Source organism: Podarcis bocagei, assembly GCF_964188305.1.
Source record: "Podarcis bocagei genome assembly, chromosome: 16".
Taxonomy (NCBI): domain Eukaryota; kingdom Metazoa; phylum Chordata; class Lepidosauria; order Squamata; family Lacertidae; genus Podarcis; species Podarcis bocagei.
Window position 1 is genome coordinate 24,372,639 of NC_138142.1, and position 21,348 is coordinate 24,393,986.

The window sequence follows — 21,348 nt, forward strand, 5'->3', positions numbered from 1 at the left end:
CAAGCCTCGCAGAGAAGTCAATTACTCCTGCCTAAAAGCCTGGGAGAAGGAGCCTTCCCAGTGGGACTGGCAGGCCAGTCGCTTCCCGCATCACGAGCGCTGTCCCCTGCTCTGCGTTCCCTTCGCTTTGACCTTTGCAATCCAACACAAGCTTATCAAGTTACGAGCAGCGCCCAAAGCCAGGGGCTCCATGGATCTGTTTTTCAGTCATTACTGTATTTTAGCAAAGGATGGAGCCCGTACATTCCCAGGTGGGACCCAAAGGCACAGAGAACTGACACAGGAGATCTGTTCCATTGCATATTTTAATTAGGGAGACTTATATTTCAATGTTGATTGTTTTATTGTGCATATTCATTATCCTTTCTGTCTTGTATTTTATTCGGTGAACCACCCTGAGATCTTATGATGAAGGGCAGTGTATAAATCTAACTTATTCACTTTTAATAGCATTGTGGATGTTTGAGGCATTGATTCTGAGGTTCAAAGCCCAATAGAGCTTGGGACCAGGTTATAAGAACATAACAAAAGCCTGCTGAATCAGCCTAATGGTCCATCTATTCCAGCATCCTCTTCTCACAGTGGCCATCCAGATGCCCGTGGAAAGCCTGCAAGCGGGACATAAGCGCCACAGCACTGAGAGGCAGAATCAGTGGAGGAAGAATATATAAAATATTGTCTCTCCCTTTATATACCCAGCTGGTCACCGAGTTCTGCAGGAGAGGGTCTCCTGTGTAGCATCTCATCAGGAAATCCGTTCTGTGCAACAGAACAACTGGGCCTTTGGAACTCCCTCCCCCTGTACACCAGGCAGGCACCTCCTCTCCTGTCTTTTTCTTTGCCTTCGCTTTTCAACAACGCTTTGAGTTATAAGCATCTGTATTGGATCTGAATTTGTTTTTGCATATGAAAACGTTTTAATCGCGTGAGTTCTTCCCCTGCCCCCAAATTGCTGTAAGCTTAAAATGCATTTTAAATGTGTACTTTAGTGCCAATTTCTGTACTTTTCTTTATTTTTTTAAAAAAAGCCTGCAGATTAACATAGGAATGGAGCCAGATGGATGCATGAGTAAACAAAGACGAAAGTGGCAGGAACCACTTGCTGTAAATTTCAAGAGGGGGAGGGCGCTGTTGAGCTCGGGTCCTGCCTTCGGGCTTCCCATTGGAGCATCTGGTGGTGAGAACTGGGCTAAATGGGCCCCACTTTGGCCTGATCCGGCAAAACTCTTCTTAGGACTGATTCATCCATCCATGAGCACACGATGCAGAGGAAAGCAGAAGTGTGTGTCCAGATTTGCAACTGGAATAAGTGGTACCTTGGGTTACAGACACTTCAGGTTACAGACGCTTCAGGTTACAGACTCCGCTTACCCAGAAATAGTACCTCGGGTTAAGAACTTTGCTTCAGGATGAGAACAGAAATTGCGCTCTGGCGGCGCGGTGGCAGCAGGAGGCCCCGTTAGCTAAAGTGGTGCTTCAGGTTAAGAACAGTTTCAGGTTAAGAATGGACCTCCGGAACGAATTAAATACTTAACCCGAGGTACCACTGTATAGGAAGCTGCTTTGTACCAGGTGAATCTTTCTAGCTTCTCCTGTTAAGAAAACAGCACACGTTCACAAACTGCTGCACCCCAACTTCAATCGGGCTCTGATGCACCTAAAGGCTCTTCCTACCAAATAATTACTAATGTTTTAAAACAGGGGCTATTGGGGGCAAGTGGACATTGCCCCACCATAAGCGCATAGGAAGAGTCTGCTTGGTCAGGCCAACAGCCCATCTAGTCCAGCCTCCTGCTCTAAGAGTGGCCAAGCAGATGCCCATTGTGGGAAACCAGCAAGCAGGATTCAAGCAAAAGAACAACAGTCTCCCCTCCTGCAGTTTCCAGCACCTGGGGGCAGAGCATAGTCTTCATGGCTAGCATCCATCAATAGCCCTCTCTTTCATGATTTTGTCCAATCCTCTTTTAAAGGAGCATCTCCACCCCCATCGTTCAGCCCGGACACTGAGGTCCAGCGCCAAGGGCCTTCTGGCGGTTCCCTTGCTGCGAGAAGCCAAGTTACAGGGAACCAGGCAGAGGGCCTTCTCGGTAGTGGCACCCGCCCTGTGGAACGCCCTCCCACCAGATGTCAAAGAGAAAAACAACTACCAGACTTTTAGAAGACACCTGAAGGCAGCCCTGTTTAGGGAAGCTTATAATGTTTAATAGACTATTGTATTTTAATCTTTTGTTGGAAGCCGCCCAGAGTGGCTGGGGAAGCCCAGCCAGATGGGCGGGGTAAAAATAATAAATTATTATTATTATTATTATTATTATTATTATTATTATTATTATTATTATTAAGCCATCCAAGTTGGTAGCCATCGCTGCCTCCTGCGGGAGGGAGTTCCACAGTTTAACTATGTGATTTGTGAAAAAGTACTTTCTTTTCTCTGCCCTGAATCTTGCAACATTTGGTGTCATTGGATGTCGACAAGTTCTGGTGTTGCGAGAGAGGGGCAAAAAACTTTTCCCTTTCTCCATGCCTCAGTCAGTCAGCCTGCCTGCCTGCCACCCTCCTTTTGACTTTGGGCGGCCCTGGCTGTCAACTTCCTCTTCCTTTGTCTGAGTTTTGTCCTTGTAGAACTCAGCAGGGAGGAAGACTGGGTGGCTCTGCCTGCCATGGGCTCTGTCGCCACCTACTGTTGGCCTCCTTGCTTTCTGCCCTTCCAGTTAGCCCCATGGGAACAAGCCACCACTAGACAGAGGGTAAACAGACAAGACAAGACAAGAACAGACAAGAGATGGAGATCTCGGGGTCATTTGCAACAGAACAGCAAATGGTTTCTGACTCTGAACTTTTTGAGAGCAACAAGAGCATAGTAACTCTTTCCGCCTAATTTAGGGGGCTAAAATGAAAAAAGCTAATCAGGTGTGTTCTTCTTGTGTGAAAGGACTGCAAGGCCAGTTAAATTATGTAGGGATGGGGAAGAAATCTGATTTGGTTTGAATTTAAAGCACAATATCTTTCAAATTTTCTCTTTTCAAAATAATATGGGAACTGAAACACAGTCTCCTTCCAAATTCGGGCTTACCCAAATTTCGTGGCACAGTTTTCCAACCAACCAAAGTTTACAGAAATGCACGTATGAAGTGGATATGTGCATGAAAATATTTGTGAAAATAACATACGATAAAGGCATTATATCAGGAGAAAATGTTTGCAAAAGTGTATGAGCCTCAGCCATAACTCCTTGCAAAAATGTGTCTATTAGGAGAAATGTTGAATTGTTGAAAGATTGTTGTTTTGGTTTTTTTTAAAGGCAAATTGCTGCAAAAATGTGGGGAAGTGAAGTTAAGATTGGGAAAATAAGAACCAAGATTGACAGATCCTACCACTCCTAGTCACTAGAAACAAATCTCTGAGCTCAGGATGTGATCAGAGGCACCTATTCTTTCATTCTGCCTGGATGTGTCTGGCACCTGACTGTGGTTGGTAGATCGTGGGGTTCTAGTGAAAAAAACAAACTAGATCTGACAAGAAGTCTGCCTGCCCCTGTTTTGAAACTCTCTCTGCTCCCAGCTCATTTTCTCCCATCTCCGTTCTGTCCACCTGCAGTTTCCCCTTCACAGTTCTGATGAGTGAGAATCTTGTACGGGTGTGCACCTTATTAGTTTGAAACCAGTCTCCCTTTTCCTATTGTTCTCCTGTCTTTTGTCCTTTCAGTGGTGAGCCTTCCTTAACAAGTGACAGCTATGTTTCCTTTATTTCTACAGCCCTTCACATTCACCATAAGCAAGCATGAAGGTGAAGTCAGCAGCCTCTGTGAAATTTGCACAACACCATGTAGAAGCACAGCTCTTTCCCAGACAGCGCAACTGAGAGAAGCACCTCTTGCCCAGCACAACTTAGATATATACCATATTTACCCAAATCTAATGCTCACCATTTTGGGGCCAAATTACGTTGTGAAAATTAAGGTGTACATTAGATTCAATGGCACATTTACACTCGCCAGCAAATACTTTTTTTGTTTTTTGTTTTGAGGTTCTGAAAATTGAGGTGCTCATTAGTTTCAATGACACATTAGACTTGAGTAAATACGGTAGCTCTTGCCCAGATTAACGTATTTACTTCTTTCATCACTTCATTGTAAAAAAAAGAAACACCACACGCCCTCAACGTAGTTTGCAAAAGATAAAACCGTAAAATCAAGACGAAATCACAACCATACTTTAAAACATACAAATGTTAAAATGCTAAAACAGATTAAAATTACTTCCACTTTCTAAGGTTAGAGACATAGCTATTGCCCAACGTAACTTAGAGACATGGCTTGTCTTCCCAAAGAGCAACAGTAAGGTAACACTGATATGTCTAAGTCAGGGATGGAGCTAACTCCAAGCCTGAAGCCTGAACTGATCCTCCAAACAATTTTTTTTAATGGATCTCTGAAGCACCAGTGATTGTGGTAGCACAGGCAAAGATAAAAACAAATAAATAAAAAGAGGTATGGACAGAGCCTAGCACCCTGATGGGGATGCAAGTTTCCCCCTCTGTGGTTGTCAGGTTGATCAACCGAGGAGCAGAGAGCGGTGATAGCTTGCTCCTCAGCGGACCTGCGCTGATCCGCTGAGAAAGAGGGTATGTGTACACATGACTGGGTGTGCGAGCGAGTGGTGACTGCACCCACTTTTGGCCATACTGGCCTGAGGAGGTTTGGTCAAGGATGCATACAGCCCCCAGGCCAAAAAAAGTTAGCTACTCCTGGTCACAGCGGTTAATACATGGGAGATCTCCTTTGAGAGAGTCAACATCAAAACATGGGAAAACTGCCTTATATGATTGGATTGTATCCTGTGGTCTCTCTTGCACTGGCAGAAAGCTCTTCGGTCCAGCTGAGACTTGCATCAGCGGAAGGGGGCAATATTTGCAATTCCCCTAGAGCCCCCTAGGCTACATCCCAAAGGATCTCTCAGCTTTCTCATAGACCCCTTCAATGCAAGAATCCTGCCCACAGCTGTCCCTGGGTGGACTTGAACCACCGCCATTCTGGTTAGCAGCCAGACCCATGGTACCGCAGACTCTCCTCTTTAGCAGATCTGAGGCATGGGGGGGGGGCTAGAGGAAGTCTCTGCTGGTCCAACGAGCCTTCCATCAGCACACCATGGGAAACAGCCCATTGGTACACAGCTCAGTTGGCACATCAGACTCTTAATCTCAGGACCATGGGTTCAAGTTCAACATTGGGGGAAAAGATTCCTTCAAACTCTACAATCCTATTTTTTTATGAAATTACTTCACCATATTAAAAAGACATTCGCGTGCACCCGCCACCCTGGCTTTCCTGTACGATTTCTTCATCTTCCCCTCCCCAGTGTAAATCTTACTCTCCTAAGAGGGCATTCCAGATCCACATTCTAGGTCTACTACAATATCTACTAGGGAGAGGCAGGTTCTTCCAAGGAGAGGTCTCAATGGAGGTGGGCTTCAGAATAAGAGCAGAAATTCATGAGGACTACTCACATTGGGTTAGAATTCACTGGATGGAGGATGACTTGGGGCGCTCGGGTGGGCGTCTCGGGCACATCTGAAAGCAAAACAGGAGCCTGGTTCAGAACAGGGAAAGATCGCACGTGCAATTCACATACTTAGCAGTGCCTGCAACATGTCTGCATAGCAAGCATCTGCTGGCATATGTGACAAGAAGGCCAGTGTGGTGTGTGGTTAGAGTGCCAGACCAAAAAGGGTTTTAAAAAAAGTGCCAGACTAAGACCTAGGAGACCATGGTTCGAATTCTCACTCAGTCATGAAGCTCACTTTGGGTGACCTTGAGCCAGTGACTATCTCTCAGCAAAACCTACACCACAGGGTTGTTGTGAGGATAAAACAAGGAGGAGAGAACCAAGTACTCTGCCTTGAGCTCCTTGAGGTAAAATGTGTGATATAAATGTAAAAAAAAATAGGTTGCAGTTTTGAGGTAGAGGAGAATGAAATCATCACTATGAGTGTGCAGCAGATTTGGCTGAGTCTAAAGCCGAATTGGGAATATTCAGAAGGATTGGTCAGGGTGGGTTGAGACAGCCCCAGAAATTTGGAGAGAATTGGATTTCAAAGGCTGGCTGAGTTCCAACTGAGGGAGCTCTTCTTATGTTCTTAATGCAAATGTAAAATTCCTTGTCGGTTGTTTTAGTTTTAGAATTTAAAATTTGACTAAAAACTGATGTACACAAATATGTGCCTTTGACCAAGATAACCCCCAGTCCCCAAAGCTGCTCTGATCGAGATGCTGTTCCAACTTTTAAATACCTGCTGAAAGCTTTTCTATTCAGGCAATTGAGTTAATGGTTGACTGGTTTTATCATTTCGTGTCGTTTTTATTGCACGGTTTTATGTAAAGTTGTTGTTAAGTGCTTTGGTGTTGTTGTTTTAATGAACAGCGGTATACAAATATTTTAAAAAAACACACACAGTTGGAATCGCCTTTAAATATGAACTGAGTTGAGTTTCCCATCTCTACAGGGTATGAAATTGAATGTGTGGGGAAAACTGGCCACGTGTCAGATGAAGATGGGTTTTTGCGCAGGAGATGCCCCTGGGAGGCTGCAGCCGTTCTCGAGAAACTTACCTGGGAAGATGAATTGCTGCTTGTATTTGTAGTAATGAGAAGCTGTAAAGGAGAACAAGGATAGCTTAGGAAAGGTAAGTAGTCAGAGAGCACCAGTGCGCCTCTAAGAAATCAGACAGGAATGAGGCTTGTGAAACATCACCCAACAACCTCCCCCAAAAATAATTGCTTGCTTTGTATTTGTGCTCCCAGAGGATGCAGAGATGGCCATCAACCTAGATGGCTGATCTTCTCTGGGCTCAATGTTTAAGGAGACTCAGAAAGGAATCTTTTGGTGGGGCAGCGCCCCCTTTGCCCCAATGGACCAGCCCTCTACAGAGTAGACTGTGTGAAGGAACTGGACTGATGTTTTGAAAAAGAAATGTTGGATATCATTTGTTTTGGGAATCACGGGGTGAACCTGGGTTCCTGAAGCAAACCCATGTCTGGCAGGTAAGCAAATCAGGAGGTGTCAAAACAAGGATGTAAAGTGTGGCTTGTGGACAGTCTAGTCTGTAGAGTGGATTAAGGCAAAAGTGGACCTTTTTCTGCTGTCTGTGGGCTGAGATATAAAAGCAGCTCAGGGACAGAGGAGGAGAAGCTGCTTCCTGGGAGGCTGACTAAAGATGTCCCTGGGGAGAGTGCTGATAAAGAGGAAGATTCCACGCTCCAGTTCCTGGGCTTCCCTTCAGGTGTAAACAGTTCGCTTCTATTTTGCAACACATCATTGCTTTTGCATGCCTTTATGTTGTCACCATTGCTGCTGCATTTTCTACATTTTGCAAAGACCTTGGGTGGGTCTCTAGGTTTACTCTGACCACCAAGGAAATGGTTGTATGGAGGTTTAGTTAGTTATTTACTGCTTCTGTCCACTATATTTCTGTTCTAGAACAAAACTGTTTTTGTACTACGTGTCTCAATGCTGTAGGCTGTCAAGACAGGACATAATATTTTTTCCTTTTATCTGATGAAAGAGAGAGAGAGAGTACGTACACACACACATGTATGACCAAGCTGCATTTTTGCAATGGAAGGCAAATGAAATCGGAGTGAGTACTTTGAATCAAATATCAGTGGGTTGTAAAGGTGATTCATTGGTTTAAGCTAAATTTAAGAGTAATTCCAGGACATTTAGAGGATTTGCTTTAACCTTGCCCTTATTTTAAATGGGAAGTGCATTTGCTCATGTTTTGTGTCTGTCTTAATAGACATTTTATTGTATTATTTGCAATGGCCTATGGCTACTAAGCAATAAAGATTGATCATGCACTGAAAACAAGGAGGGAAATGCCCAGCCACGCTAGTGATACAAACCAAAGTGGTTCCGCTCCAGCAAGTCACTTTGGAGGCATCTTGAATACTACTCAAAGTAAATAAATGCCATCAAATGGACAAATAAATATAGCCTCTTTAACAAAATTCCACTATTAGCAGAATCCAGGGCTTTGCTTTCAAAAATTCTAATTCTGTTGGTAAAATGGATCCATTCAAATTTTTAGTCGCCCCAGACTGTGAAAATTCCAGCTGGGTAGCTGAGATCCAGGGACCCTACTGTAAAAATGGGCTGGGGTCTCATTAGTAGCACAGAATGTCTTTGGAGGACAGAGGCACAATGCATCAAAAGAAGCACTTGCGCAAAGGATGGCTTTGAAAGGGAATTAGGCAAATGCACAGAGGAGAAGGCTACTATCCTGAGCCACCGTAGCTCACAGTAATTCCCACAAAATATACTGGGACTTAGTTCCTACATGGGATGGCCCTGCAAAGAAACCAAGCACTAGGGCTAAACAGAAGAGCTTATACAAACATCTACAAGGCATAACCTTGTCCAGAACTGAACACTGGGCATAGGACCATGCCCCTGCCAGGCCAGGGGAAGCCAGGAGTCTAAAAGCCTGTCCTGGTTAGGATGAGTTGTTGATGCAGAGGGGAACAGGGAAGCTTGGCGAGATCAGCTCGATCTCATGGGAAGAGGAGCAATAGAAAGTGAATGAATGACAATAAATTCCATTCACTTTCTATTGCTCCTCTTCCCATGAGATCGAGCTGATCTCGCCAAGCTTCCCTGTTCCCCTCTGCATCAACAACTCATCCTAACCAGCTGCCCAATCCCCTGCACATTTCTGCTGATAAGTAAGTGCGCACAGGGCCACAAGTTGTCGGCCGATCTCAACATCAGCTGCCAAGTGAAACCCGTTTCTGTTTAAGCAGCCGTTTGGCCTGTTGAGCTGATTTGGTTTCATTCCACTACTCTGTGTTTTAATGAGTCCTCGGCTGAATGCTTTGGCCCAGACTTTCTCATCACTTTCAGTGGAGGAATGAAAATGCCCCCCTGGAGTTGGCCAAGAGTGATTAATTTTCGCTTGGGGATGGCGGCTTGTCACTCATTTAGATGAGGCAGCAGAGGGCTTTCTAATTTTCTATTCTTTCTCTGCCTTCTCAACTTCACCTGTCGTCTGTTGGTTACACTTTGGGGCTAGTCTGGAGAGAGCTGAACCACGAGTCCAGATTCAGATGACAAGCTAAGACAAACCATGGCGCTCAGCACAGCACAACAGCAAAATGGCAAAGCTGCAATCTCCCTGGAAGTCCCCATGTTTGCACTAAGCAATGGTTTAGTGTGACATTCAATACAAGTCTGTCTGGATCTGCGGCTCAGCTGGAACTGTCCGGGCTGCTGACTGCTTTGTCTGCCTTTTTTGGAACTCAACCTCTACTTTGCCCTACTATGCTGACCTGCACCTATCCTCTGCCTTGTTTGACTGATCCTACAAGAATTTAACCTCTGCTTTGCTTGACCATGTTCACTGGAATCTGACATCCCCTAGAACCTAACCCCTGCTAGATCCAATGCCGCTTGCTGGATCCTGAACTGCGAAAGGTGGGATGCGATTTGTCATTCTGCAAATCTGTACCTGGAACTTGCCCCCACTTGGGCTAAAACACACACGTCTGGCCAGGAGCTGCCTGGGACAGAAGAAGCATGTAAATGCCAATCCAATTCTGAATTGGCCCATTTGGTATTGAATTTCTCAATATGATGCTCAGCTATATTACAAATCAAGTATTTCTTGAAGAAGCTCATAAATATCAATTCAATTCTAATCAGACTGGAGTGAGTTTGCCCATCATCAGTTGTAGTCAAATGAATTGGCCCCAGCTGGTCAACAATCCCCCACTCCTTTGAGCTGAGAATCTCGGGTGTAAATGTAAATGCAGGTAATTCAATCTGTCTTTCTAAGCCTCGCCTTCAGACGCAGCCAACCCTGTCTGAAAATGAATGACTGTCTGGGGTCTTTCGAGGACACCCAAATGGGTTTGATAGTGTGCTGTTCCTAGAGTTTCTTCTCTAGCTGATGAAAAATGGTTGCCTTACTTCCCATAATCATTTTTCTTAAGGGCCATGCATGCATTTTGCCATGTTGTCTGACTGTAGAGGGACCTCTTGAAACAAGAGTGATGGAAGGAACTGCTCTCATCAGTGTGGTGGAAGGAGGAAGAACCATGATGGGCCAAGATGAATGGCAGGCACCAACAGATTTGCGCTGTCGATGATCTACCTCTGTATAGTGATCAGAGAGGGACAAGAGAGGTCTTGCTCTTTTGAAGGAAATGTAGGGAGCTGCCTTGTTGCAAGCCGAACCATTGCTCCATCTAGCTCAGCATTATCTACACCAGGGATGGGGAACACTTTTCATCCCAAGGACCGCACTGGTGGGCAAGGCCAGGAGCAAAAGGGAGGGCAATAAATGCAAATATTACCTTTGTACAGTAGGCTAGTTCCTATGCACACCCATATACCCCTTTCTATCCTCCATGCAGGAAAGCAAGAAAGATGCTCAGAGTTCAAGTACACATTCCAAAAAAAACACTCAAGACAGGTGTGAAGCAAGGCTGCTGGTGGGTGTGGCCTGTGGAGAAGAGGTGTGGCCTGGGAAGAATTCCGTAGGCCAGCTAGAGAGGACTTGAGGGCCACTTTTGGTCCCTAGGCATCAGGTTCCCCATCTCTGATCTAAGTCAGTATTGCCTACTCTAAGGATGGAGGAAATTTGTGTGTGTCTCCTATGCAACAGATAGGAACATAGGAAACTTATACCAAATCAGACCACTAATCCATCTAGTTCAGTAGTGTCTACACTGACTGGCAGCAGCTCTCCAAAATTTCAGGCAGGAGTCTCTATGCAATCCTACCTGGAGGAGCTAGGGACTGAACCTGGGACCTTCTGCTTGTGAGGCAGACGTTCTAACCCTGAGCTATGGCATGATGTGCTGTTGATTTTCCTGTGATCCTATAATGCTTATATATCTCTTGTAAACTGAAATGCATCCACTGGTGTCCTCTGCTCAGGTATTTAAAAATGAAACCTTCCCAAACAGATCTGTAGCCTCCTGGGGTCTTGTTTGGTCAAGGTGCAGGGGCAAATTAAGAACCTCGCTTTCAGAGATGTGGACAGGCAGCTCCTGCGGTTCAGAGCAAAAGCTCAGGACGCACCTGGCAAGTTGAACTGCTTCTGCTGCCGTGTGCACTGCGGGGAGGGGTGCAGGGGAGAGGGCGGTGTGGCACTGGGCGGCAGAGGCGGAGCTGGTGAGGAGGGCGTGGATGACGTCGTCGAGGATGGGTTGCTGCTGGAATCAGGCTGGTAGGGCACCGGAATGTGGTCCTGCAGGAAGAGGAAGAACAGAGCAGTGAGAGTGCAACTGGTGAGTGTCCATGCATAGAGCTCTTGCCACACAAGATGGGATCCTGGACCAATAAGTGAAGTGACTAGTACTAGCTGGCGAGATCTCAGACCACCTTGGACACTGAGCGGGAAACGTTTCTCAGCAGTGCAGCAAAGCACCAGCTTGAGCTTGGGAACGATCCCATCCCATAGGCAGCCGAGTAAGCATCAAACATTGGGGGTGAGGAGGAGTGGCTGGGGGGAAGAAACAGCCTCCTGTTCCCCACAGAGAAATCACAAGTCAGCTCAAGTTACTCTCCATTGATTATTCCTCATGGGCCATTTAACTTTACGGAGACAACAGAGGGCACTTCAGGGTAAGCAGACAGATGGGATTTTTGTACAATGCTGCACATTCTTATTGCGGCTCTGCAGGGACTGCAGCCCCCCCAGAAATAAGCTTGAGGCTGTCAATGGAGAGCAGCTCCTTGTAACACAGGGAAAGGAAGACACAGGGAACAGGTAGAGCAAGGGTTGGCAACAAGGCGCCCATGGGTGCCAATGTGCCCGCTGGCATCCACTGCCAGAGGTCTCAGTAGACACTCCCTTGAAAATTGGCAATGCACCAAAGACTGTTTGCTGTTTGTGCTCAGCTCAGTACTGACTCACTGAACTCACCTCCTTAAACATGCCTGCATTTCATCGGATGCCTGGATTGAACACCCTTCCTCCCTTCCGTTCTGAGCAGAGGAGACTTTCAAGCAGTTTCTATCTGTGAGCCACAGCAGCCAGCACTGGGCTTATAGCACATACTTATAGCACATGGGCTACTTCTGATTCAGAAGACATGTCATCCACAGCGGAAGCTGGTCCATTAGGGTGAATGGGGCACTGCCCCACCAACCTCGCTCCTGATTCTTCCAATCCCACCTGCCTTCTTAATTACAACCAGTCCAGGGGGTAGCCCTGGCCACAAGCTTCTTCCTCCTTAAGAATGAGTGTTGCCCCTTCTGCAACTCAGTAGGGAGGAGAATTGGGACGAAACTAGAATTAGATGGCCGTCATAGATTGCAGCTCTGCTTATTTGCTCTAGCGCCACCTACTGTTGGCCTCTCCTGCCTTCTGCCCTACCAAAGGACACCAGTCATTCCTGAAGTATGCATAAAAAGGTAAAGGTAAAGGACCCCTGACAGTTAAGTTCAGTTGCGAACGACTCTGGGGTTGCGGCGCTCATCTCGCTTTACTGGCCGAGGGAGCTGACATTTGTCTGCAGACAGATTTTCGAGGTCATGTGGCCAGAATGACTAAACTGCTTCTGGAGAACCAGAGCAGCGCATGGAAATGCCATTTACCTTCCTGCCGGAGCAGTACCTATTTATCTACTTGCACTGGCGTGCTTTCGAACTGCTAGATTGGCAGGAGCCGGGACTGAGCAACAGGAGCTCACCCCGTCACGGGGATTCGAACCGCCAACCTTCCAATCGGCAAGCCCTAGGCTCAGTGCTTTACACCACAGCGCCACCCGCGTCCCATACATACATACATGTACGCATACAGCATCTGAAATGGCAGCTCAAATGACACCTGAATAAATTGGCTTTTCCTCTATTGCTAACCCACACTAGTGAAATCAAGTTACTAATCTGCGGCCGTACAATCGCTTTTACACCATCCCTCTTGCTCGCTCTTTTCTGCTGGGCCTGGGGGAGGGAGCAGGGAGGGCACAGCAGGCAATGAAAAATGTACTTTCTTGTACTCAACTTGTAATGAAAATGCTAATGCCATGAACCTAGATTTGGATGGCGTCTAAAAGATACTAAATTTTGCCTCTCAGATGTTGAACTTTGCTCTTCATCGAGTTCTGAAAAGCAAAGGACCTTGTGGGAGGACATCCACAGAAAATGCCAAACAAAACAGGATTGTACCTGTTGAAATTAATGGATCTCAAATTAGTTGTCTCCATTCATTTCAATAGCTGTGCTCTTGAGTGGGGCAAACGTTTGCATATGATTGCTGGTTTAAATTTTCAGATACATTCATTTCTAAAACTTTAACGCATTTTAGAAATTAAAGGGAGAATTCGGAATTTAGCCAAAAAGTTGGGTAGGGAGGTGGGATAAAAGCACACTGGCAGAATGCAAATATATGCAAATTAATGATAATGACACCAGGTCCTCACCAAATCACCTTAGGTTATGTCATAAACATATCAATTTAGGCTATATCATAAATGACTGCTTCCCTCCTCACACCTTTCAGAATACATGTTGTTTGGATTCTATACTGTAACAGTTGCATTGACTCCCTAGTTAGTGTCCAGGGGCAATTTAAAGAGCTGGTGTGACCATATTTAAAGTGCTGCTATTGGTATTGACATATCCACACACAAAAACACACAGATATTGGAGTCCACACTATAGTACAAAATTCCACTCCTCCAGTCGTAGCCAGCTGTCTTCAATTTGCTCTTGTTTCTATACAAATAAATAGTCATTTATCTGGGGTTTACAACTCAATAATAGGACCAAAATATATCCATTGCACTGACATGAAAAATCATGCTCATGGCAAAGTTTTGTCTCTTCTGTCTGACCATCCTACCTTAAAGCAGAGTGAAAACTTTGATTCAGATAAATTAAACTCTTGAGCTCGCCCAAAGGCTTCCCTCTTCCTTCAAGAGTTAACACAGAGATGTAGGCAGTTGTGTTTATACCAGAGCTCTGTCCGTGTTGCCCACTCTGTTGTCTACACTAGTCCAAATATTGCTGGACTAAAACTTCCAATATACCCAGCCAGTCTGGGTCAAAGATGCTATAGTGACTGGAATCTAGCTACATCTGGAGGGTCACAGGTTTCCCTTCTCTGATTTAGAATTTTTGGAGAACATCAGCAAGTTTGATGATGGGGTGATGTGGAGTAGTGTAGTGGCAAAATCACAGCCACACCCTCTCTCAGCCACACCCCCTTATAAGATTATGCAATAATCTGATAATTCTGCAGGGGGGGGATTAGGGGTGCCTTGCAACGATCAGCGCAGATCTCCATGTGTTGCCTTTCAGTTGGGTCTACTATTTTCTGTGCAAGCAAATGGGCAAATGATTTGGAGTGCTCCAAAATCTTATTTCCAAGTGGCCTAAGCTGTGTCACCCTTGAAGTTCCACTGTACATAACAAAACTTGCACACCATTCTTTTGAAGCTAAAGCACCTTATGTTTTGGGTGTTCCACAACGCTTAGCTTTGAAGTAGGGAGAGCAACTCCTCTGTGTCCTTCCCTGGAAGGACCCTAGGAGCCAACCTTCCGTAGCTGACTAGCACGAAGGGTGAGAAGTCTTCATCTGAATGGTTTAAAATGCTGAGTGTGCAGCTCTAAGTTGCTGGAGACAAGGACCTTGCTCCAGAAATAGGACAGGTCTTCAGCTCCCATGTACCACTATATTTCTGGCTATCTGTTAAAGCTGGGGTGGGATGTCACCTACCCAGTCAGACTGTTTGTTCATGAAGCCCAGTCTGCCTCCCCTGGCTGGCAGCAGCTCTCCAAGGTCTTAGGAGCGCCCACTGCAATGCAACATTATTCGTTCATCTCTCGGCTTGACAGCTTCTGCTGCTGTTGAACCAGCTTGCTGCTTAAAAACGCCTGTCCCAACCTCACCCACCCCCTTCCAAAACAGGTTTCTACTTAGCGTTGACCAGATTTGCTGAAATGTATACCAGCCCCTTTGAGATTTGAATTGGCAGATATGCCTGGAAACCCAAGGAGCCATCTGCAAAGTTCTGGCCCAGCAGATGGCTGAACAGACCAGCAAGTAAACTGGGGGATGCTATTTTTCAAAGCAGAAAAAAACCCTGTGCCAATTTCCTCCCCTCCCCACCACAATTCATTTTCATTACAGAGTACTTGTTTCCATGGCAAGCAAGGAAGGGTCTCTCCCCCCCCCCATTTCTCCAGCAGTTCCACTGATGGAAACATAGAAACATAGTTTTATACTGAGACTGACCATTGGATCCATCTAGCTTAGTATTGTCTACACTGACTGGCAGGGGCTCTGGCTCTGCCTATCATTGGCTCTGGAGCCACCTACTGTCAGTGTCCCAGTTCCCCCCCCCCCAATCCCAATGGGCACCAGCCACTTCTGACCTTCAGCATACAAAGCTCTGTGCTCTACCATGGAGCTATTGACTCCCTTGGGCTTCCAATGTGACTGGCTTGCAGTCACTCCAGTCCCACCGAAGCAACTCTGCAACATCTCACCTTGTTGATTTTGTTGGTTTTGGGAAGCGTCTGGCTGACATGCAGGTCCGAGTATCTGGGGGGCTTCCTCAGTGGGTTGTTAATATCGCATGGCACAGATTCTGTCCGGACTAACCTTGCTGGATCAAAAAGAGAGAGAGAGACAGAGAGAGAGGAGAGAGGAGAGAGGGGGGAGAGATGGAGAGATAGGGTGGGGTGGGGTGGAGGGGATGGAGAGAAAAATAGAGAAAGAGAAAGATCAAGGTTTTAATTTTGCACTTAATCCACATATCTAAAGAGCAGCTTCCTTTGAAGCTCCTAGAGCTTATGAGTTCAAACCCAAATGAGAAGCTGAACTTCCCCTGTGCCTAACTACTCATATGAGGGGTAGAGAAAACTCCAGCCCTCCAGGTGTGGTTGGACTCCAACTCCCATCATTCCATTAGCCATGCTGGCTGGGGCTGAGGAGAGCTGGCCCATCCCCTTCTTTTGACTTAGGCCACATTCACAGTATACATCTAAAGCACTATGTCGCTACTTTAAACAGTCGTGGCTTCCCCCCTCCCCAAAGAATCCTGAGGGCTGTTGCTTGTTAAGGGTGCTGAGAGTTGTTAGGGTGCCTCCCAGAGCTACAATTCCCAGAGTTTCCTGGAAAAAGTGATTGCTAAACTACTCTGGAGCGTTTTCCCCTTATCACGAGAAACCTCAGAGGCCCACAGCACTCGCTTACTTTGTGGGGCTCCTGGTAGGTCCCTAGCTCCAAGGAAGCGCAGGGCCCTTATCACAGGATATATATTTTTGGCTCTTGAAGGAGCTGCAAGTTATAGCCAGTAGTCATCACCCTGCCCTCCTCCCCTTTGTGCAGCTTAACTTTCTTCTGATCCCTCTAGCTTCTTCTCTGTTCTTTAGCCTTGTCTGAACAAGATTCCCTCCTGTACTTGCATTCCTTTTTATCCATCACAGAATCATGGAATCACGACTGTATAAGTTGGAACTGTAAAGAATTTTAGAGTTTGAAGGGACCATATGGGTCATCTTGTCCAACCCCCTGCAATGCAGGAATCCTTTGCCCAACATGGGGCTCGAACCCACAACCCTGAAATTAAGAGCCTCATGCTCTACCGACTGAGCTATTGCTCCTGTCTCGCTCCCAGCCAACAATCAAGCCTGTTGCTCTGGATGGCTGCATTTTGTGCCTCCCTTGCCCTTCACTTCTGCACTCCCCTTCCTGCCCAACTTGTGCTTACAGTCGGGTCAGCTGGCTTTGCTTGACCCTCTCCCTTGCCAGCCGGTTTCACTTTGCACATTGGTCCGCATCCTTAACTCACAAGAACAATCATCTTTCAAAGAGAAGCACTCTGGAGCATATCCATTGTACATGTACACTCTGGAGTATTTCCTCCCGGCCTGTGTTTCTGCTGCCCTTTACCAACATGGAACCAAATTCCCTCCACCATTTGGTTGCCACACACTGAGACACACGATTTCCTTTCTTTGCAACATTTTACAAGCTGTTATGACCTTCGTCATCACAAATCAATTTCTGCGCCACCGGCTCAATGGGCTGCCCTTTCCAGATGGTTAATTAATATGTCAAATGCTCAAGTTACCCAATACGGGCTGCTGGAGCACTGCAGCCTCCATTGTGAAGTTTGACCGCTGAGTGCCAAATATTTTTTCTCCGTCTTTCCAGCCAGTCACAGATCCGTGCTGGGACCTGGTTTCTTATCCCTTGCACTGCTGGTTATACGGGGGCTATTTGTAAGCAATGCTCAAGCCTGGCTAAATCTCTTCCCACCATCACTTTAAGCTTGTTGTAATTACTTCCAAATGTCTCATTCATTCTACCCATCCCTTGAGTGTCACAATACAGTGGTACCTCTGGTTAAGAACTTAATTCGTTCCAGAGGTCCATTCTGAACCTGAAACTGTTCTTAACCTGAGATACCACTTTAGCTAATGAGGCCTCCTGCTGCTGCTGTGCCGCCACTACGCAATTTCTGTTCTCATCCTGAAGCAAAGTTCTTAACCCAAGGTACTATTTCTGGGTTAGCGGAGTCTGTAACCTGGAGCGTCTGTAACCCGAGGTACCACTGTACCAGGTTCCTTATCCCCTGTAGCCCCTCATCCTTTTATGTTCCTTTGCTCTAATTCCTGTTCCATCAAAGATATTCCCACCTAAGCAGTGGTTCCCTCACCCAACCAGGAAGTGGTATAATCACTTCCTGTTCAAACCAGGCCTTTGTCTGAACAACAAGAGTATTCATTCAGTGCTCCATGGTTAGAGATGTCTGAGAATTCCTACAGGAACAGTACAGTATAAGAGAAATGGGTGATGCTCATTTTTTTGTTTTTTGTTTGTCCCATGTCTGAACAGAAATTTATCCAGTGGATATGATTAGTATTCACTGTTGTTACTTTCAGTCTGCTAATGATATGTAATTATTTTATTGATTGATTGATTGATTGATTGATTGATTGATTGAATTTATATCCCACCCTCCCTCCCCAAAGAGCCCAGGGTGGCAAGCAAATGTACAATTTAAAACAAAGAAGAATGCAAAAACATTCCTAGACAGATCAAAACATTCTAAGAACATTTACAATTAAGAACATCTAAAATCAGTTACAGTTATCAATTTAATCTTTTTTTAAAGAAAAATTATTCCATCCAATGATCTTATGGATGCCAGGAACAGTATTCTTCCACCAACAAATGTCTGGGTAAACAGGAACATTCTCAAATTCCACCTGAAAGTTAGTAACAATGAAACAGGAACAACTCAAAAGGGAGGGCATTCCACAACTGGAGAACCACCACTGAAAAGACTCTGTCATATAACAGCAGTCCTGAAAGACCTACATTGATTCCCAGTACGTTTCCGAGCACAATTCAAAGTGTTGGTGCTGACCTTTAAAGCCCTAAACGGTCTCAGCCCAGTATACCTGAAGGAGCGTCTCCACCCCCATTGTTCAGCCCAGACACTGAGGTCCAGCTCCGAGGGCCTTCTAGTTGTTCCCTCACTGCGAGGTTACAGGGAAGCAGTCAGAGGGCCTTCTCAGTAGTGGCACCTGCCCTGTGGAACGCCCTCCCATCAGATATTAAGGAAATAAACAACTTTCTGACTTTTAGAAGACATCTGAAGGCAGCCCTGCTTAGGGAAGTTTTTAATGTTTGATGTTCTATTGTGTTTTAATATTCTGTTGGGAGCCACCCAGAGTGGCTGGGGAAACCCAGCCAGAGGGCGGAGTATACATATATTATTATTAGTAGTAGTAGTAGTAGTGGTGTCAACTGGGTAGCCCCCAGTGATAGCATTATGAAGGCCTCATCTACCCATCATAGGATCTTTATGACTCACCCCCCCCCCCACTGCATTGTGCTTCCTTTGCATAAAAATGAACAGTGTGGAATAACATAATTACATTTTTTATTTTAAAAAATCGGCTCCAGCAGTCAGCGAGACAAATAACAACATTATTGTTGGGTCAAATGGTAACAAAATGGAAATAGTGCTGCATGCAGCAACTATGGGTCAGGATGGAAAGTTATGCCTTCTTCTATCCCTTTCTGTGACTTACAGTGGGATTTAGGGAGCTATTGTGAACCCCAGATTCTGACTATTGCTAATAATTAATTTGCCATTGATAACCTAAATAATTACAGCCAACGCCTTTCCTTTTCCTGGACGTCTACACCAAAGAGTTCACCTGACTCTTCTCTGCCTTTTCGTTTCCCGATGCAGAAGCCTTACAATTAGGCACAAATAAGTAACTCATTAAAAGCATTTAGCAAAAAAAATCAAGTATTCTCCCAGTGCAGGTGTATTTAGCAAGCATCAAGCAGCAGGAGCCTCATTAGAGCTAAATGAAATGCACATTTCTGATTCTGGATTTCCAAATGGTCCCCCTCCAGGTAATCACTTTGGCATGGGGAACGCTTTAATGAAAAGGCAAAGCCATCTTCCGGCAAGAAAGGCTTCCTCCTGGGGCCTGGGAGGCCTCCTCTTCATATGCATGAAGTGGTCTCCTACAGCTAAGGGAGCCTTTTGCATGAAGCCGTGCTCATGTCAGCCTCCATCCGCCTGCACTGCTCCTCCGTGTGGTGGGAGGCAGGGATGGTCCAAACCAATCTGGTTCACAATCCCCAGAACAATGCACTAAAGGTCATAGCTCACGGGCAGGGGGTCTGCTTTGAATGCCAAAGGTTGCTGGTTCAGATCCTGGTATCTCCCAGTAGGGATGGGAAAGGTTCTTGCTTGAGACCCTGGAAAGCCACTGCCAGTTAGTGCAAACCCTCCAACATTTCTCTGATGAAAATAGGGACGTCCTATTCCATTATTATTATTATTATTATTATTATTATTATTATTATTATTATACCCCAGGCATCTGACTGGGTTGCCCCAGCCACTCTGGGTGACTTCCAACATATTTAAAGCATAATAAAACATTAAGTAAAGGTAAAGGGACCCCTGACTACTAGGTCCAGTCGTGACCGACTCTGGGGTTGCGGCGTTCATCTCGCTTTATTGGCCAAGGGAGCCGGAGTACAGTTTCCAGGTCATGTGGCCTGCATGACTAAGCCGCTTCTGGCGAACCAGAGCAGCGCACGCAAACGCCGTTTACCTTCCCGCCGGTGCGGTACCTATTTATCTACTTGCACTTTGACGTGCTTTCAAACTGCTAGGTGGGCAGGAGCAGGGACCGAGCAATTGGAGCTCACTCCATTGTGGGGATTTTAACCGCCGACCTTCTGATCGACAAGCCCTAGGCTCTGTGGTTTAACCCACAGCACCACCTGCGTCCCAATAAAACATTAGCATTTTTTAAAAAAACCTCCTAATACAGTCGTACCATGGATCCCAAATGCCTTGGTACTCGGACGTTTTGGCTCCTGAACAACGCAAACCCAGAAGTGAGTGTTCCAGTTTGCAAACGTTCTTTGTAACCCAAATGTCTGACAGTGGTTCCGCGGCTTCTGATTGGCTGCAGGAGCTTCCTGCTGTCAATCGGAAGATGCACTTTGGTTTCCGGACGTTTTGGAAGTCAAACAGACTTCCAGAACGGATTCCGTTCGACTTCCAAGGTACGACTGTACAGGGCTGCCTGCATATGTCTTCTAAAGGTTGTATAGTTTCTGATCTCCTTGGCTCGGGGATTGCATAACTGCATGGCCTGCAACATTTCTCCGATTAAAATAGGGACGTCCTAAGGAAAAGTGGGGCATTCTGGGATCAAATCAGAAACCGGGATGGCTTCTGTAAATCCAAGACTGTCCCTAGAAAACAGGGATACTTGGAAGGTCTGTAGTGGTGACCATACTAAGTTAGACGGCCCAGTGCCCTGGCTCAGTATAAAGAAGGGCTGTGGCTCAGTGGTGGACCATCTGCTTTGCACACAGAGAAAGTCCTAGGTTTAATCCCCAGTGTCTCCAGGTAGGGCTGGGGAACATCTCTGCTTGAAATCCTAGGAAATCTGCTGCCTGTGGTCTGTGTAGAAAATACTGAGCTAGATGGACCCAGTATTAGGCGGCTTCCTACATCCCTACATGAGCAAATGAAATAACAGTTTAAAGAAAGAAAGAAAGAAAGAAAGAAAGAAAGAAAGAAAGAGGGAAGGAAAGGGTTAAAAGATCCAGGGCCCGGACTCAGGACCCTCATCGTGTCCCCCTGCCATGATCACTGCAGGCAAGAAAAGAGGAAGGAGCGAAGCAAAGGAGAAGAGCAGGCCTGGGAGTGCCCAGAGGAGATATGTACCTGGCTCGGCGTTTGAAGAAGAAAGAAAGAAAGAGCTACGAAAGGCAACTGTCTTGCTCTGTCCTGGGCTACAAATCAGGCGGAAGATCTCAGAGACACGGCGGTAGCTGCCC

General features: G+C 46.0%; 1 protein-coding gene across 1 annotated transcript in view; it reads right to left on the reverse strand.

The window, feature by feature from the left end:
• Positions 1-21,348, reverse strand: part of KSR2 (kinase suppressor of ras 2) — a gene marked incomplete at its 3' end in the record, with an annotated part of 190,741 nt that overhangs the window by 52,548 nt on the left and 116,845 nt on the right. The window contains exons 9-12 of the mRNA XM_081175270.1: positions 15,498-15,616; positions 11,079-11,247; positions 6,608-6,649; positions 5,506-5,569 (exon numbers count right to left, since the gene is read on the reverse strand). Coding sequence (XP_081031396.1) covers positions 5,506-5,569; positions 6,608-6,649; positions 11,079-11,247; positions 15,498-15,616 — 394 coding nt within the window. The remainder of the gene's footprint in view (positions 1-5,505; positions 5,570-6,607; positions 6,650-11,078; positions 11,248-15,497; positions 15,617-21,348) is intronic.